The sequence below is a fragment of the Otolemur garnettii genome, unplaced genomic scaffold (assembly GCF_000181295.1).
Source record: "Otolemur garnettii isolate 467f Iridium unplaced genomic scaffold, OtoGar3 scaffold00267, whole genome shotgun sequence".
In the NCBI taxonomy this organism is placed as follows: Eukaryota; Metazoa; Chordata; class Mammalia; order Primates; family Galagidae; genus Otolemur; species Otolemur garnettii.
In genome coordinates, this window is record NW_003852662.1 from 458,707 (window position 1) to 476,374 (window position 17,668).

General features: G+C 41.3%; 1 protein-coding gene across 5 annotated transcripts in view; it reads right to left on the reverse strand.

The window, feature by feature from the left end:
* PAK3 (p21 (RAC1) activated kinase 3) overlaps positions 1–17,668 on the reverse strand; it is a 294,889-nt gene that overhangs the window by 3,047 nt on the left and 274,174 nt on the right. For all 5 annotated transcript variants that reach the window (XM_003802950.3, XM_023508719.1, XM_003802952.3 and 2 more), the window contains one exon: positions 1,771–1,908. In XM_003802950.3, the coding sequence (XP_003802998.1) occupies positions 1,771–1,908 (138 nt within the window). The remainder of the gene's footprint in view (positions 1–1,770; positions 1,909–17,668) is intronic.

Here is a 17,668-nt window from a genome sequence, read left to right on the forward strand (position 1 = left end):
AAAAAAAAAAAAAAAAGAAAAAAAAGAAAATGATACGCTATATAGTCAGAGAATGGAGCTATATGGACTTAAGGAGATACACTTCAGGTTATTGCCTATACCTATAAAATGAAAACATGCAACAAACTATTCCATTTAGACTCAAAATATAGTTTTGTATCAATTATCTGACTGGTGGGAGAATGAATTCACTAGGCAATTGATTCAATGATCTACTTAGCTATACAGCTACATTAATAGAACCCATACCTTCATCCATCCTTGGAAGAAGGCACAACAAGAATGCATATCAGGATGTATATGTAGGGTAAAAAGATGTGGAAGTAAAGAACTCAAAAGTTCAGGTTTTCTTTTATTATTATTATTTTTTTTTATAGAGACAGAGTCTCACTTTATTGCCCTCGGTAGAGTGCCATGGTGTCACAGTTCACAGCAACCTCCAACTCCTGGGCTTAGGCGATTCTCTTGCTTCAGCTTCCCGAGTAGCTGGGACTACAGGCCCCCGCCACAACGCCCAGCCATTTTTTTTTTCTTTGGTTGTTGCACTTTGGCTGGAGCAGGGTTAAAACTCGTCACCCTCAGTATATACGGGGCTGGCACCCTACTCATTGAACCACAGGTGCTGCCCAAAAGTTCAGGTTTTCATCATCTGTAATTTGAGGCTCAGTAAACTAGAAGATTAACAAAGGGCCATTGCAGATTTGACATGCCAGGGCCCTATGACAACCTGTGAAATGCTCACAGGTAGCAGAAAAGAGAAGGTGTAAACTCTTAACTCCTCCAAAGAGGTTTATCCCAGGTGTGATCTCAGTTGGGGTGAGATATTTTACTTATTTATTTATTGCTGGGGATTTATCGAGGGTACAAAGAACCAGGTTACATTGATTGCTTGTGTCACTTTGCGTCTTTCCTATTAAACCTGGATGGAAGGGGAGATTTTATTTTTTGCCTGCTGTGGCTCTCTGTCTCTAGAGGGAAATCAGATGCAATAGGAATAGATTTTTCTTTGAGGGGGACAGGCTAGAGCAAATTGAATTTGTGGCTAATGCTCTGCACAGTCACGTGTTGCACCTTTTCTTTCATTGACTTAGATGTTCAAAGTCAGAGAGAACAAGCAGTCATTGTTCTTACATATATCACTGAACTTGATATAAATCCCTTGATGAACAGTCCTAGCGGTGAACCTAGTAATCCTGGGTATGTGCCATGTTATCAAATCCATGACTCTTTTTTTCTAAATTGGTTTGTGTATGATGTGTGGTGGAAAGTCAGACAATCCAGGGCTCAAATCCTAGCTCTGCCACTCAAGACCTGTGTGAACCTTAATTTCCACATTTGTAAAATGGGATAACATCTACCCTATAGGATTGGTGTAAGAATTAAAGGAGATAATTTATGTAGTAAGTGTGCTACATAGTAAGTATGATTTCTCATCATATCCCTGAGAGCTGTGAAAAGGAAAAATGGTTAGAGACGTACTCACTACAGAATGGTACTCATCTGGGCAAACAAGTGACTGCCATTTTGGCATCACAAGTAAAGGGGCTTTGACCCATAAAGCATTAGAGTAGTACATGGCATGGAAATTATAGCGTAGTTATGTAGAGAATTACCTCTGGCCAAGAGCATCTGCATAGAACATCTAAAATTCAATGGTAATAGCCCAACTCTAACTAGACATTGCTTGATGGAGCTCTCTTACTATCACACATTAAGACGGAAAAGTTCAGCAGAATGAGTCTCTTTGTAATTGTCCTATTTTATTTTCACCTGCAAAAGCTCCTTGGCAGATCCTCGCCTATCCACATCCATCTCAAGACAGCGATTTAAAAAGTCACGGAATACAGCTGACAGTCTCTCAGGATTCTGGAGCTCTGGGGTTCCATTAGTGGCTATCAGATATAATGCCTACAGGAAAACAAAAATTAAAAAAAATCTATTCAGCACACATATATTAGGATCATGGGTTGGCACAAAAGGCACAAATCCAGGTTCTTCTGGGTCTTCAAAATTCTATTTTAGAGAATGACATTCACATATATTTCAAAGTTTCTGCAACACTTATAAACGATTCATCTTGGTAATAACCGAGGTGATAATAAGGTGTCCCATAGCCAAAAGACTTTGAAATAAGGTTGTCCTGTAAGAGTTAAGCCAGTAAAAATCTGTATATAATGAAAAGTGTGACTGAGTACCTAGGAAATTAAACCAAAGGATTGCCTACAAATCCATTACTCTAAAGCAGCGGTTCTCAACCTGCGGGTTGTGACCCCTTTTTAACAATGAAAATACATTGCAGCATTAGGAAGGTTGAGAACCACTGCTCTAAAGAGTTGGGGAACACACATACATCCAATCATGTTGACCTGAGTATAACCTCAGAAAGGCTCAATGGAAAGGTCATTGTAATTTACTAAGTGCTTACGTTGTTTGAAGAATATTTGTGAGAAGACGTAGGGTGAAGAGAGTGGATTATGGAATTAGAGAAGTACAAAGACCTATCAGATGGCAGAGCTTGGATGAGAGGCCACCTGTGGGACCCAAGGACTCACATCCTTTAGTTCTGGGTCAGCTGTGTCCCTACTAATTAGATTTCCCAGGAAAGTCTACCTACAATGAGAGGAAATATGAGAAAAGTTGACAGTACTAGTGCTGGCACCTGACAATGATTATGGTAAAATAATAAGTTGTTAATAACTATGTATACATCTTTGAGATCTTTGTGGTCTAAGGCCACTACTAAGAGACGTCACCTCATAGTGTCTGACAGAATCAAGGTCCCTAGCCTTTAAGCCAGAGAGTGGGACCCAAGACCATGATTTACAAAGGTAAATTCATCTTTTGAAGGGTCTTCATAGCCAATAAAGCTGACTATTCTTGATGTCTCCCCTAAGCAATTAAGACTAGAGCATTTAGTATGTACCAGGTATTGTATTAGACACTAGAAATCCAAGGATAAGGATGAATAAGATAGTGATTTGCTATAAGATAAGGTGACCAGATTTTAACATTGGTAAAGCAGGACACCACTGACCAGGGGTGGGGGGGGGTGTTGGCTCTTAATTAAAAATTTGGTCGATATGGAGCAACAAAAATTTTCATAGAACACAAAAATAGTATTGTAATATATATATTTTTAATTTCAACATAAGTACAATTTACAAATATAATACATTAAAAAAAATTATGTATAGGGCGGTGCCTGTGGCTCAAAGGAGTAGGGCACCTGGAGACCTTGCCCAGGAGGGGAGTGGGGAGTTTACATTAGCCTTTTCATTTCCAAATGAAGTTACATTAACCTCTTCATTCCCAAATGGAGTTACATTAACCTTTTCAGCAGCCGAAAACCATGTACTCCAGTCTAGCTTGCCCTAACTTGTCGTGCATTCTTTCCAAAAACTGGGACTTTTAAAAAATGCCGCAGGATGGGAACAAATTGTTAAAAATCAGGACTGTCCCACCAAAAGCGGGACGTCTGATCACCTGATAAGATCACACAATTTAGTGGGGGACAAAGACTTATAGAGAGCTACAATACAGCTAGACAAAAGCTAATAGAAGAATGTAGTAAGTGCTAAGTAAATACAAGGCTGAAGCAATTTACACCAGAGCTGAGAGGAAGCTTCACAGAGGATGGCATTTTAAAAGGGTTTGAAAGGATAAATAGGAGTTTTCCTGTAGGTGCTGCCATGTAACCAATTTATGTCTGCCCATGTAACCAACTCCCTAACTTTTATGAAGACACGCTCCCTCCTGTACTAGCTTGGACTTTGTAGCAAAGCATCACCCCCCTTTTCCCTTTCTTTACCATAGCTTCTAATATCACTGTTACAAGTATTTCTTTTCTTTTTTCCAAGACAGAGTCTCACTTTATCGCCCTTGGTAGAGTGCTGTGGTGCCACAGCTCACAACAACCTCCAACTCCTGGGCTTAGGGGATTCCCTTGCCTCAGCCTCCCGAGTAGCTGGAACTGCAGGCACCTGCCCCAATGCCTGGCTATTTTTTGCTTGCAGTTAGGCCAGGGCCGGGTTCGAACCCACCACCCTTGGTATATGGGGCTGGCGCTCTACCCACTGAGCCACAGGCGCTGTCCTGTTACAAGTATTTCTATCAAAGCCCTTTCCCAAGGACATCCTAATTTACATTCCCAACAACACTATACAAGTATAATTCCTTTTCATCCTCATCAGTAGTTGTTATTTTCTATCTTTTTGATAATAGTCCTTTTTTTATTAAGTCATTTATACATAGATCATGAATACATTTATGCCTTTGTGGGATTCAATGTGTTGATTATTTGTACAAATTGGCGTGCTTACATCCTACTATTTAACATAACCTTCACCTCATTTACTTAATCACAGTGTTAAGACATTTGTGTTCTATACTTGATAGATTTGACTTGTACCTTTGCAATATGCTCCATAGGTGTGATCCCACCACAGCTCAATTCCTAATTGCCAAGTCATGGAAGAAGCCCAAGTGCCCATCGACCCATGAATGGATTAATGAATTATGGTATATGTATACCATGGAATACTATGCAGCATGAAAGACTCTTCAATGTAGAAGCTGTTAACCTATAGCATGTATCAGAATCATCTAGTATAGAGGGTTTGCTAAAACACAGGCTCCTGAGCTTCCCACACTTTTTGATTCAGTAAATCTGGGCAGAGGCTCAATAATTTGCCTTCTAAGTGCTCTGCTGATGCCTGACCACACTTTGAGAACAAATGGTTTAATCTAACAAATGGTAATTAAGCAATGGGTTTAAACTCGAGGTTCCCAGACATGTCTGCACATTAGAACCACCTGGGGAGATATTCAAAGTCCCCATGCCCAGCTCTCACTCCCAGAACAATGACGCAAAAATCTCTAGGACCTAGGCACCAGTGTTTGAAAGCTCTCTGGGTAATTCCAATTTGTAGCCAACATTGAGAACCACTGGTTGAAGACCTGCAGCCCATCCTATACTTAATAACTCAGAATCTCTGCATCATATACACCAAATGAGAGACACAGAATTCCCTAAAAGGAGATTGTCTTCTATAGTGATGTGTGAGAATTACAACGCCACATGCTTCTACAGAGTGCAATGAAACATTGGATTTTTTCCCCTCCTAATACTGTACACTTAAAAACCAATATGTAAATACACCCTGCCAAGTGAGCAGTTTCCTTTCCCCCACCTTTCATTCCTTTGGAAATGTCAATGATTTCCTTGATAAACAGCAAACGCTGATGCAGCTATTAGGAATTCATACCCAAATATAAGCCAGTGGCAAACCTAGTGTTGATTAAAAGAAAATGGGATGCGTTGGCACCTGTGGTTCAGTGGGTAGGGCACCGGCCCCATATACCGAGGGTGGCAGGTTCAAACCCAGCCCAGGCCAAACTGCAACAAAAAATAGCCAGGCGCTGTGGTGGGTGCCTCTAGTCCCAGGTACTAGGGAGGCTGAGGCAAGAGAATCGCCTAAGCCCAAGAGCTGGAGGTTGCTGTGAGCTGTGATGCCACAGCACGCTACCGAGGGCAACAAAGTGAGACTCTGTCTCTTAAAAAAAAAAAAGAAAGAAAATGTGATGGAAAAGGGACACAAAAACAGCATTTAGGAAATCAACTGGACCACAATCATAGTAGATACATTAAATTAATTTCAAACAGAACCTTTTGGTTCTTGGATAATTAGTGCTTGAAACACCTGTCCTCCAAACCATCTTTGTTCCCTTCATAAAAGAAAATAGGTTGTTGCAAATTACATTTGCTGCCTCATCTTAGAACTCTCTTATTTTTGCTGGCTGCAACCCCCACCCCCACCCCACACCATCTTTTTCCTGCTGTGTAGCCAAGTCCTAAACAAACGCACCTCTTTTCTGCCTTTCTCTACATCTTTTCTACTATCTGTATACCTGCACGTGTGCTAGACGGTTTCCTCACTTTCCCCCCATTATTCTTAGTTCAATATATTCTACTCCATATAATCTTCCTTACAAGTGCAGACACATCTTCTCTACCTAGGTCCTTCTCAACTCTGCCATCCATGCCTCGTTACCTCAGGAAATGTATGCCTCTTTTTCCATTCCATTTGTGAATCACAAAAAAAAATGACCTTAATCATGGTTGTTAAGCCTGAGTAGTGCTACTGATACAGGGCATCAAGGGAGAAGAAAGCCTTGCAATTTGAAAGATGATCAGAAGAAATAAGAAGCCAGTGTTACGAACCCTCCACAGCACTTCAAAGAACACACGTGTCCACTTCAGAACTTCTACAAAAAGACTGTTTTGGTGGGGGGTATGGGACTGATGTAAGGGGGTCTTGGTGGGTAGTCTAACAGCCTCCCCCCCCGGGTGGATTAGTATTGATCTGCTTACATTCTCTCACCCCCAAACTATGCCAAATGCAAGGGTGCCCCTTCCCCAACACTGTATCACAAATACGTTTTGATGTTTAATAAATCCTTCTTGAATATCATCTTAAGAGCTACACAATAATTCATTATTTTAAAATGCATCATAATTACTATTATTGGACTGATTATAAAAGTACATGCGCTAAGTAAAAGGTTGACACACACCAGTATGTTAACAGTGGTTCTCCCCTGGGTGGTGGGATTATTGGTGACTTAATTTTTTAAAATACATTTTTCAATTTTCCAGATTTTCTTTCTTTTTTTTTTTTTTTTGAGACAGAGCCTCAAGCTGTCCCCCTGGATAGAGTGCCGTGGCATCACAGCTCACAGCAACCTCCAACTCCTGGGCTCAAGTGAGTCTTCTGCCTCCGCCTCCCAAGTAGCTGGGACCACAGGCGCCCGCCACAACGCCCGGCTATTTTTTGGTTGCAGCCGTCATTGTTGTTTGGCGGGCCCGGGTTGGGGATTCGAGCCTGCCACCTTAGGTGTACGTGGCTGGTGCCTTAGCTGGTTGAGCTATAGGCGCCGAGCCAATTTTCCAGATTTTCTATAATGAACATAGTTGATTTTATTATTTTAAAATCTCTAAAACATGATTTTTAAAAATAAATTTAAAAAGCCAGGACATCCAATTTATACAAAAATCCTCATCCATTTCTCTTTGTCCTCCTAGGATTAAACTGGCTTTTCATCAAGCCCTACCCTTTGAGGGCAACAAAAATTCAGACTATTTCTTTCGCAACTATTGTTTTCATTTTAATTGCAACAGTATCATTTCCAACTAATTTCCATTGCAAAAATCCACACTTTCAGTTAAATTATGGGCTAAACTGGCCTTTGTGGACTGGCCTGGGAAGCTAATCACAATGTCTAATGCCGCTTCTATGGGAAAATGCACTCTGAGTTCCAAATAATTAACTTAAAAATGAACTTTTGGAACACATCCTGTGTGTAAGCTGGGGACTATCTTAGTAAAAGAGAAAATTGCTATCTACCGCTTTGCTAATGAGAGGCAAATACAGTTGAAGCCAACATAACAATGGAAACTAAAAAGAGTTTTACAAGCAAAGTCAAATCTGAGAGGAAGAAAAATCGAGGAAACAGAACTAAGTATGAGTGATTACATGTTGGTTTCATGTGAGTTACTGAGCAAAGAAAATAAGCGGGCTGTTAGAAATTAGACTAAAGATTCCCCATGTAGTAGTTGGTTGCTTAGATCGGAAGCAAGCACAGAATCATCTTGGAGTTCCGCCTCTTACTGTAATGGTCTCCCAGGTTCTGTTAAGGTCAGCCTTAGAGATGACTTTCACATCCGTCCACTTCTCTCTAGCCTCATTGTCTTTGCTTTAAGATCAGACTTGTCTCAGACAGTTACAAGGTGCTAATGGCCTGCTAATTGGTTTTCCTCATTCAAGCCTTTTTATTCTTCAGTCTATGCTCCTTAAAAATCTTCTTTCATCACAGATCTCTCATCCTGTCATTCACTCTTCGGCTTTACAATTTTGGGTGGCTCCTCATGGTCTGCCTATGTGGTTTGCAAAGTGTGCTTCCCCTTAAGAGCAGCTAAGAGGGAAAAGAGGAGGGAGAGAAAGAGAATAGAGATTCTGGAACCCTGCACCCACACACATCTATCTCAATGAAATAAATTTTGGTTTTTCTCTATTTATACTTCCAAGCAAGGTTTCACTGGAACCAGGAGATAGCTATGGTTGTCTGAAAACCATTGGTCTATGGGACATTGTAAAGATTCTTCAGCATGGCATATAAGGCTGGTCCTGGCCCATCTGCACAGCGCTCATCTGTTTGCTCGCCCTTCTCTCCCGACCCCTATACATATACACACCGGTCAAAGCTCATATATTATTGACACCAATTTGCTCGTCATTCTCTGAGTAGAAAGTGCCTTTTCATAGTGGCCTAACCTGCTATTCTCATCTCCCTTAAATGCCTGGTAAGTTCCTACTTCCTTTGCAAACTCTAGTTCAAATGTTTTTTCCTCCTTACAGTCTTTTCCATTTGTCTCAGGTAGATATGGTGACGAAGCACCCTGTGTTTCTGGAGATTGTCCTGGGTTTTAGCACTGAAGGTTTTGTGTCTCTCAGTCCCAAGCAAACAAGAATAGTTAGCCTGCAGATGGAGTTAGCTATTTCCATCTTTGAGCTCCCATAACCCTCTGTTTACGCATCTATTTTACATTGAATATTTGTTATTCGTTTAAAGGTCTTTCTTCCCTCCTGTACTGTGAGTCTATGGAAGGTCAGAACAGTATTATAATCAACACTAGGTTCTATGGCAATTTTTTCAAGCTAGGTGCTCAATAAATTTTTGTTGTTGCTGAATGAAAGGAGAGCTGAAAATGTATAAATTTACCCGAGCTGGGGAATATAAGAAGTGACCTATTAAAAATCTAAGATACACATCAAATGAGGGAAAAAGCACCTTTTCTGAGTCGAACAGACTGGCACATGATGATTTCTGATTACCCACTGCTCAACGTGGGAGAAAGAAGAGAGCTCCATGAACAGTATAGGTAAGGGGAAGCCATGAAAGTGGGAAACTGAAAAAGAAAAAAAAAAGAAAAAAAACCACAACAGAAAGATGACCGCAGTGCATCTGATGCAGGCAAACCCCTAGAGGAAGAGAAGAGAACTCATGCTCTCTGGAACTGGAAACATAGTTTACAAATTTATCTTCCTTGGCTGATTTTGAACACAGAGGGTGCTTTTTTTTTTTTTGAGACGGAGCCTCAAGCTATCCCCCTGGGCAGAGTGCTGTGGCATCATGCTCACAGCAACCTCCAACTCCTGGGCTCAAGCGAGTCTCCTGCCTCAGACTCCCTAGTAGCCGGGACCACAGGTGCCCGCCACAACGCCTGGCCATTTTTTGGTTGCAGCCATCATTGTTGTTTGGCAGGCCCGGGCTGGGGATTCGAACCTGCCACCCTAGTATATGTGGCTGGTGCCTTAGCCACTTGAGCCACAGGCGCCGAGCCTCAGAGGGTGCTTTTTAATAATCTGTTAGATCATTAAACAAGATCCATTTCCTTCCTAAAGTGAGGCAATAAGGGACCCCTCACCTACTGACCTTTTTATAATGTTCCAGACACAACATTTGGACAAAAAATGGTGACTTTCTTCATGGTGATATACACATTACCTAGAAGTTTCTGATCTTCTAGAATTTTTCATAAACAAGTCTACAATATCTTAGTAATAACACACCAACATTGAAGTTTTCACTGACCATGATGTACAACTGAACTTAAGCATGTAAAGAGAGGTAGTTTGCCCAGTTGAAGGAATAATTCAATTTACCTTACTAGCCATTTCCTCAGTTAAAAAAGATCAAAGCAGCAATCATAGAAGTCACCACATTTCTCCACAGAAGTACCAAAACAATCCATATGTATTCAATAAATTTTCATTAAGGCAGTTTTGCAACAGGACTAACCATTTAATTAAAAAAAGGTTTGGTTTATGAATTCGGTTCATTATGACATTTATAAAGTTTACGTTAAGACTTTAGAAAACAAACCAAGGGACTTACAAGGAAATCTGTAAGCAACCAGGAGAGGTCCTGGGACCAGTATAAAGACTCACTTTACAAAGAGGATAGAGGGTGGTACAAGAATTTCTTTGTAGGCTAAATATTTGGGACATAAAATATTTTGCCATGGAAACTGTATTATGCATGGTGAATGGGCTCCACCCTGGGCCACAGGAGTCTATTTCAGATATAATGCAACTGAACTATAAAAGCATGAGGGCTATACTTTTGCAATACCTTTACAAATCTATATCCCAATACCTTTACAAATATAATATTCATGACAAGTATTTACTGAAAGATTATTACCTTGTGTAATCCATGCGGCAGCCCCTGAAGTGGACTCTATTATGATTTCCAATTGACAGATGGAGAAACTGAGGACTGTAGGGTTAAAAATAATAGCTTGCCCAAAGTCACATAACTGGTAATGGGGGAAATCAATATTTGTATTTTTTTTTTTTTTGAGACAGGAGCCTCAAGCTGTCCCCCTGGGTAGAGTGCCATGGCATCACGCTCACAGCAACCTCCAACTCTTGGGCTCAAGCGAGTCTCCTGCCTCAGCCTCCCAAGTAGCTGGGACTACAAGCGCCCGCCACAACGCCTGGCCATTTTTTGGTTGCAGCCATCATTGTTGTTTGGCGGGCCCCGGCTGGGGATTCGAACCCGCCACCTTAGGTGTACGTGGCTGGCGCCTTAGCCGCTTGAGCCACAGATGCCAAGCCAGGGAATCAATATTTGAATTGAGAGAGTATAGGTTCAGAGCCCATGCCCTTGACCACTGCACGATACCACCTCTCATTGTTCCCATTCTCTGGGGTAAGAGTTCTCCCCGCACAGGTAGACAAGGGCTCTTCCAGAAATAAATTACATTAAGCATGAGCAACTGACTTATTTGATCCACTTCTGCCTCTATAGATGATGTGGGCCACCTCAAGGTCAATTATTTTCTACCAGTTTGGAAGTGGGGAACAATGGTAGGTACCCAGTTAGAGGAATAGAAGGGTACCGTACAGTATTTCCCAGTGTCTACACATACATTTGTCCCTTGGTATCCTTAAAGTATTGGTTCCAGGACCTCTATGGATACCAAAGCCTAGAGATGCTCAAATCCCTTATATTACATATAAAATGGTACAGTATTTGCATATAACCTGTGTATATCCTCTCTTACACTTTAAATCTCTAGATGGCTTATAATACCTAATACAATGTAAATGCTATATGAATACAGTTATGTGTTCCTTAACAATGGGAAATGCATTCTAAGAAATGCCCAGTTAGATTTTTTCCTCATTGCGTGAACATCACAGCCTACTACACACCTAGGCTGTATGGTATGGCCTATTGCTTCTAGGCTACAAACCCACACAACACATTACTATGCTGAACATGTAAGGCAATTGGAACACGTTAAGTATTTGTATGTCTGAATGTGTCTGAACATAGAAAAGGTTCTGTGAAATACAGTATAAAAGATTTTTTTTTTTTTTTTTTGCAGTTTATGGCCAGGGGCTGAGTTTGAACCTGCCACCTCTGCTATATGGGGCCAGCGTCCTACTCCTTTAAGCTACAGGCGCTGCTCCAGTATAAAAGATTTTTAAAATGGAATGACATTTTTTCTGGGTGAGTGTGTGATTGGTTAGTGAATGTGAAGGCCTAGGACATTCCTGTGCACCACTGTAGACTTTATCAACACTGTACATAGGCTATACTAAATTAATAAAAAAATTTATTTCTTCAATAATAAATTCACCTTAGCTTATTACCTTTTTACTTTGTAAACTTTAATTTTTTTTAAGTTTTTGACTCTTGTAAGAACACTTAGCTTAAAACAAATACATTTATAGCTGTGCAAAAAATATATACATGTATATTTTTTTTTCTTGAAGTTTTTGGCCAGGGCACGGCTTAAACCCAGCACCTCTGGTACATGGGGCTGGAGCCCTACTCCTTTGAGCCACAGGCGCTGCCCCCAAAATATTTTTTATATCCTCCTTCTACAAGCTTTTTCTGTATTTAAAATGTTTTCTTTTATTTTTTAAACCTTTTTTTTTTTTTTAACAACTAAGAAATGAACACACACATGAGCCTAGGCCTACACAGGTTCAAGACCATCCAGCTCCCAGACTTCTACCTCTACATCTTGTCCTGCTGGAAGGTCGTCAGACATAATGATGTGCTTGAAGCTGTCATTTCCTGTGATAACAATGCCTTCTTCTGGAAAACCTAGAAGGACCTGCCTGGGGCTTTTCTTGGGGAGTAGGTTTGTTTATACTAGCATCACCACAAACACAAGAGTAAATGTGTTGCACTAGGACTTTAGATATCACCAGGCATAGTAATTTTCTAGCTCCATTATAATCTGATGGGACCACTGCTATATATTTGGTTCACTGTTGAGTGAAACATTACGTGGCACAGGATGGTTGTGTAGGGGGCAATAACGAGAAGAAAAAAAAAAGGCTGTGTGTATTTAGCACGAATGCAACCATTATTTTTTCCAAATAGTTTTGATTGTGTGGTTGGTTGAATCCACAGATTTGGCACCCAGGAATATAGAGGGCTACCTGTAAATATCTATATTGAGGTTTTTTTTTTTTTTGGAGACAGAGTTTCAAACTGTCACCCTGGGTAAAGTGCTGTAGCATCATAGCTCACAGCAACTTCCAACTTGGGCTCAAGTGAACCTCTTGCCTTGGTTTTTCTATTTTTAGTAGAGACGGGGTCTTGTTTTTGCTCAGGCTGGTCTCAAACTTGTGAGCTCAAGAAATCTACCAAGAGTGCGAGGATTATAAGAGGCATGAGACACTATGAGACCTGGCCCTATGTTGAGGTTTCATATACTTCTTGTGTTGCTGCAATCTACTATTATCCTGGTTTCTTCCTCATTTTAGAATTTTCAACCAAGTTTGACTTTTTTTTTTTTTAATTTTTTTGTGTTTTTTTTTGAGACAGAGCCTCAAGCTGTCCCCCTGGGTAGAGTGCCATGGCATCACAACTCATAGCAACCTCCAACTCCTGGGCTCAAGCAATTCTCACGCCTCCACCTCCCTAGTAGCTGGGATTATAGGCACCTGCCACAATGCCCAGCTATTTTTTGGTTGCCGCCATCGTTGTTTGGTGGGGCCAGACTGGATTCGAACCCACCAGCTCAGGTGTATGTGGCTGGCCTTAGCCAAATGAACCACAGGTGCTGAGCCCAAGTTTGAGTGTTTTATGAGAGAGATTTGGCCACAAGTGATTTGACACCTTATGACTGAGTCATGACCTGAGATTTCAGAGGTTAAAGGCCCTGGCTGCCTCTGAAGTGTTTATGGTTTTCATGAAAGGCCTCGATATTTCTTTTTTCTAAGAAGACAGTAAATGGGACCAAATCTGCAAAAAGAAATCACTACCTTACAACAAACACTGTATCCTATGCTTTAACTCATACAACACAACAGTCCAGTATGATAGCTGAATAAGCAATGTGGTCTAATTTAGTTTCCTCCTCATCTTGCATAGCTCATCTGTTACCAAATTATTGGAGGGGCTTAGCTTTTAGGGTTTTGTTGTTTAATCTTTAAGAAGTCATTTAAAAATCAACCTACTATACATCTATCCCCTTATAGGTTGATAGTAAAAGGTAATTAGGTAGTGCTGACTGATTAGGTGTCAGCCTAGCTTTAGACTGCCCCTTTCAAGCACAAAGGACTGACAAATGCCATGAAATAAATACCAGATGACTCTGACAATACATGCACTCATTCTTAGGATTAATAATGGTTTTTTTTTTTTTTGGCTGGGGCTGTGTTTGAACCCGCCATCTCCAGTATATGGGGCCGGCGCCCTACTCCTTGAGCCACAGGCACAGCCGGATTAATAATGTTTGTTAAGAAATGTGGAGTAGGCTCGGCGCCTGTGGCTCAAGCGGCTAAGGCGCCAGCCACATACACCTAAGGTGGCAGGTTCAAATCCAGCCTGGGCCCTCCAAACAACAATAATGGCTGCAACCAAAAAATAGCCGGGCGTTGTGGTGGGCGCCTGTGGCCCCAGCTACTTGGGAGGCTGAGGCAGGAGACTCGCTTGAGCCCAGGAGTTGGAGGTTGAGGTGAGCAGTGATGCCATGGCACTCTACCCAGGGGGACAGCTTGAGGCTCCGTCTCAAAAAAAAAAAAAATGTGGAGTAGGCTACTGGTGCTCACGAAGCAACCCTGGGTAGTCTAAGCAGTGGCCAAAGTTTGGAACTATAGGGGATTTGGAAGGGGCATGGGGTAGGCAAAAAAGCAAAATGGGAAACGAGGTAGAGGAAAAAGGCTGTGAGAAGCAAAGGGAACAGAAGTGGGGCAAAGACAAGGGCCAAAGGACAATGAGAGAGAAAGAAGGTGGTTGGTGGAATAAAGAGGAGGAGAAATGAAAATAGGTAAAAGGCTAGAAAGCCTGGGAGGTCAAGGGGACCTTGGCTCCTGGATCCCTCCAATTTCTGTGGTTCTTCTCATACAAATATCTCAAAACATTGCCTGTATTAGTGTGTCAACTTCCTCACTTCCCACTTTCTCTTCAACTCACAACAAACTTCGAGTTTCAAGACACCATTTAACATTATACATTTGCTCATGTCTCATTTAAGAATATTAGTGCAAGAAGGAACTAACTCCGTGATTCTTGTGGATTTTTCCAAATTAACATATTAGGATCAATATAGGTTGACTGTGGTATGATCTCTGAAACATACAGGACTGCTCACCTCAGCCAATTGCAACTTCTATTGTATGTGCAGTTCATCAGCTGGACAGCTCTATACATAGTAACATATTAATTCTTTTCATTAACCCCCAGAGTATGGACCATGTGTCTTTGCAACAGCTAAATCACCACAGTGCTCTTCAGTGGCTTCCCAAGATTACCATCAGAGTGAAGGTGCTGAGTCCCACATGCAAGACGTTTCACATCATGATCAAGTATCATTGCTCGGTAGGAAAAGGGGGATCTTTCCATTCTACAGGATATAGATTTAGTCCAGAGGTGATGAGATAGATGTCTCTGAGGTGCTTTCTGAAGATCACCCCACCCCCGGAAGCAGTCTAAACACAACACACTCAATCCATGGCCCTTTTGACAGAGTAGGGAAGATGGTACCGTATCTATAGTCAAAGCACATAGAATCAGAATAAGGGACCTCTGCGTTTCCCCTTTGATTTAAGTGACCTTTATGTGACAGTTCAATGTAGAAAACAAATTAAAGAGGAACGATTTTGGTAGAACCAAGGTCCCGTACCCAGGTGACTTTCCTCTTGGCAATTCTTTCAATACCCCAAGCAATTCCATGGAACTCTAGGGCTTTATAGAGTCCACTGGCAAACCCTAATTTAGTCAAAATCCACTCCTTTGTAGCCATAAGAAAACGAAAGCTTAGCCAGAAGAGCAACCTACACAACAAGGTCATGAGGTTTCTGAAGGGCAGACCCAGGAATACAATTCGCTTTTCTATTCACATAATGTATGCACCCAAGAGACACTAGAAATCTCCTTGTCTCCTTCCCTCACCTTCACTGGCCCCTCTTAAATTAAGAGTGGTGATGAATTTTGCCACCTGAAACAAGCAAACTACAACAAAAAGATCAGCTTGATTCTTGGAATAATGTTAGAACTCTGACTCTCCCAGCTACAGACCTAAGACTGACTTAATCAGTTTAACTTCCTCTGCAGAGAGGCTCATCAAAGGCATCTCTTTTACTAGAATGCAAAGAATTTTCTACAATGATGTTGCAACCAGGTTAGAAGTGGGGAAAGTTGAAATGACGAAAAAGGTCAGAAATGAACTTGATAATTATCAAAGAAACCCGGATTTTCTTGGTAAAGTCATTTTCATTGGCAAAAACAGATTCAAAAGGCATAGGATAAAACATGCAAGTGGGCATATTTCAGCGGGCAAAGGCCCATCGTTATACTCCATAATTTGTCTCTTTAGAATGAACTTTGATTTTGAGGGATTTAACTACTTAGTTACAAGTACCTGTTAGGGCAACAGGCATATTCATTTTTGGCTTATTCCTAAGCCATACCATAAAGACTCTGGTAAATGACAAAATAATGGTAGGATAAGGGAATATCGGTCCTGGCCAACAGTGGTCCCCAGTCACCATGCTTTAAAACTTCCTTTCATTCTTTACTTAGTCGGGGACTCTTGGATTTTAGTTTGCTATGGAATCAATTTCTCCTTTGGCTGTCTTCGGGGTCATAACTTACCAGCTTAAGCTGTCTGTTTCTGAATTACGATCTAAATGAGACTTGCAGCTTTCCTATGGCTAAGTCCCATTTTTTCCTATGCTGAATTCCTGACAACCAATGATTCTTAAGAGCTGTCTATCTTTTGACAGGCAATATTTTCTTTTCTGATTAAAAAGAAATGCTGTTACTGTCCCACAATTATTTTAGTTGTCGCTATCCCAACTTGCCCCTCCTTTTAGGCATAGGTTTGCCTTCAAAGTAGGAAGAGTGTCAACAAACCATCAATAAACCTTGCTGTTCCATAGTGGCTTACGGAAAAAGAAGGGATTGCTCCCAGCTCTTCCTGAAATACATTCAAAACAATATTGACTGAGTGCTAGCAAAGTATGCTTGCTTCTCTGGCACTCAGGAAGTTTATGTCTGACTTTAATTCCAAATGAGCATGCGCCACCAAACCCAGACATTCCAATCCATAGTGCAGGTTCCAGTGGCTGAAGGGAGCTAGAAGCAGTTTGGCCTTTAGTTGAGGTTTTTCAGTTGCTAGAGATGCTTTTATTCTACTTATACCTCTCTTCCCTAGACACACAAGCTAACTAGAATTCCCCTCTTCCCATAATAAAAAATAAGAAGAAATAACCTCTGTGCAATGCTTTACATGTAGAACAAAGGGGAGTAGGAAGCCTTTAGTGGACACAATAGGTCTGAATTTAGATTTTGGCCCTTTCTTCTCCCTGGCCATATAGGCAATGCACTCCTAATCGTGAACAGTCAGGCTGATGGTTTTATTATGCACCAAATTGTGCTAGATAGCAGCTAGCCCATCTTAATAATACACTCCATTTTCAGAAGAAATAAAATTGAAAAAGAAAATGGCATCTCATGGAGGTATATATGCCAAACTAATGTCATTTGTTTGGACAGTGTTACTGCACTGGTAAACCAGACCGTGACTTAAAGCACACCAAGATTTCAACTAGGCATGGACAGTGTTGCTCATGATTTTTTAGACAAAATAGAGAAATGTGCTGAATGATAGTGCTTTCTTTGCTCAGGAAACAAACATGATCAAAGAGGGCTGATGAAGAATCGTTTTCAGCCTGGAGTGTATTCAGTAAGGGGCTTGCCATAGAGCAGGTGCCCTCAAACATGTGGCATGAGGCCACATGCAGCCCGCCCAGGACATTTATCTGGCCTGCCGGGTGTTTTTGCCTCCACTGCCTGTCCTGCTTAGCAGCTGACTCATCCCGGGGCCCGCAGACCAGCCCTCCAACAGTCTGAGGGACAGTGAACTGGCCCCCTGTTTAAAAAGTTTGAGAACCCCTGCCATAGAGTTCTGTATTTGGCCTAATCCTGGTTATCACTTTTCTCTCGGGTGGGACCATGACATCATTGATTCTTAAATCTCCTTAGGTGATTCCAGTGCGTAAACAAGGAGAGAAAGACTAGTATTGGATCTGTGCTTCACACGCTATACCAAATACTGTTCTTTTTTTTTTTTTTT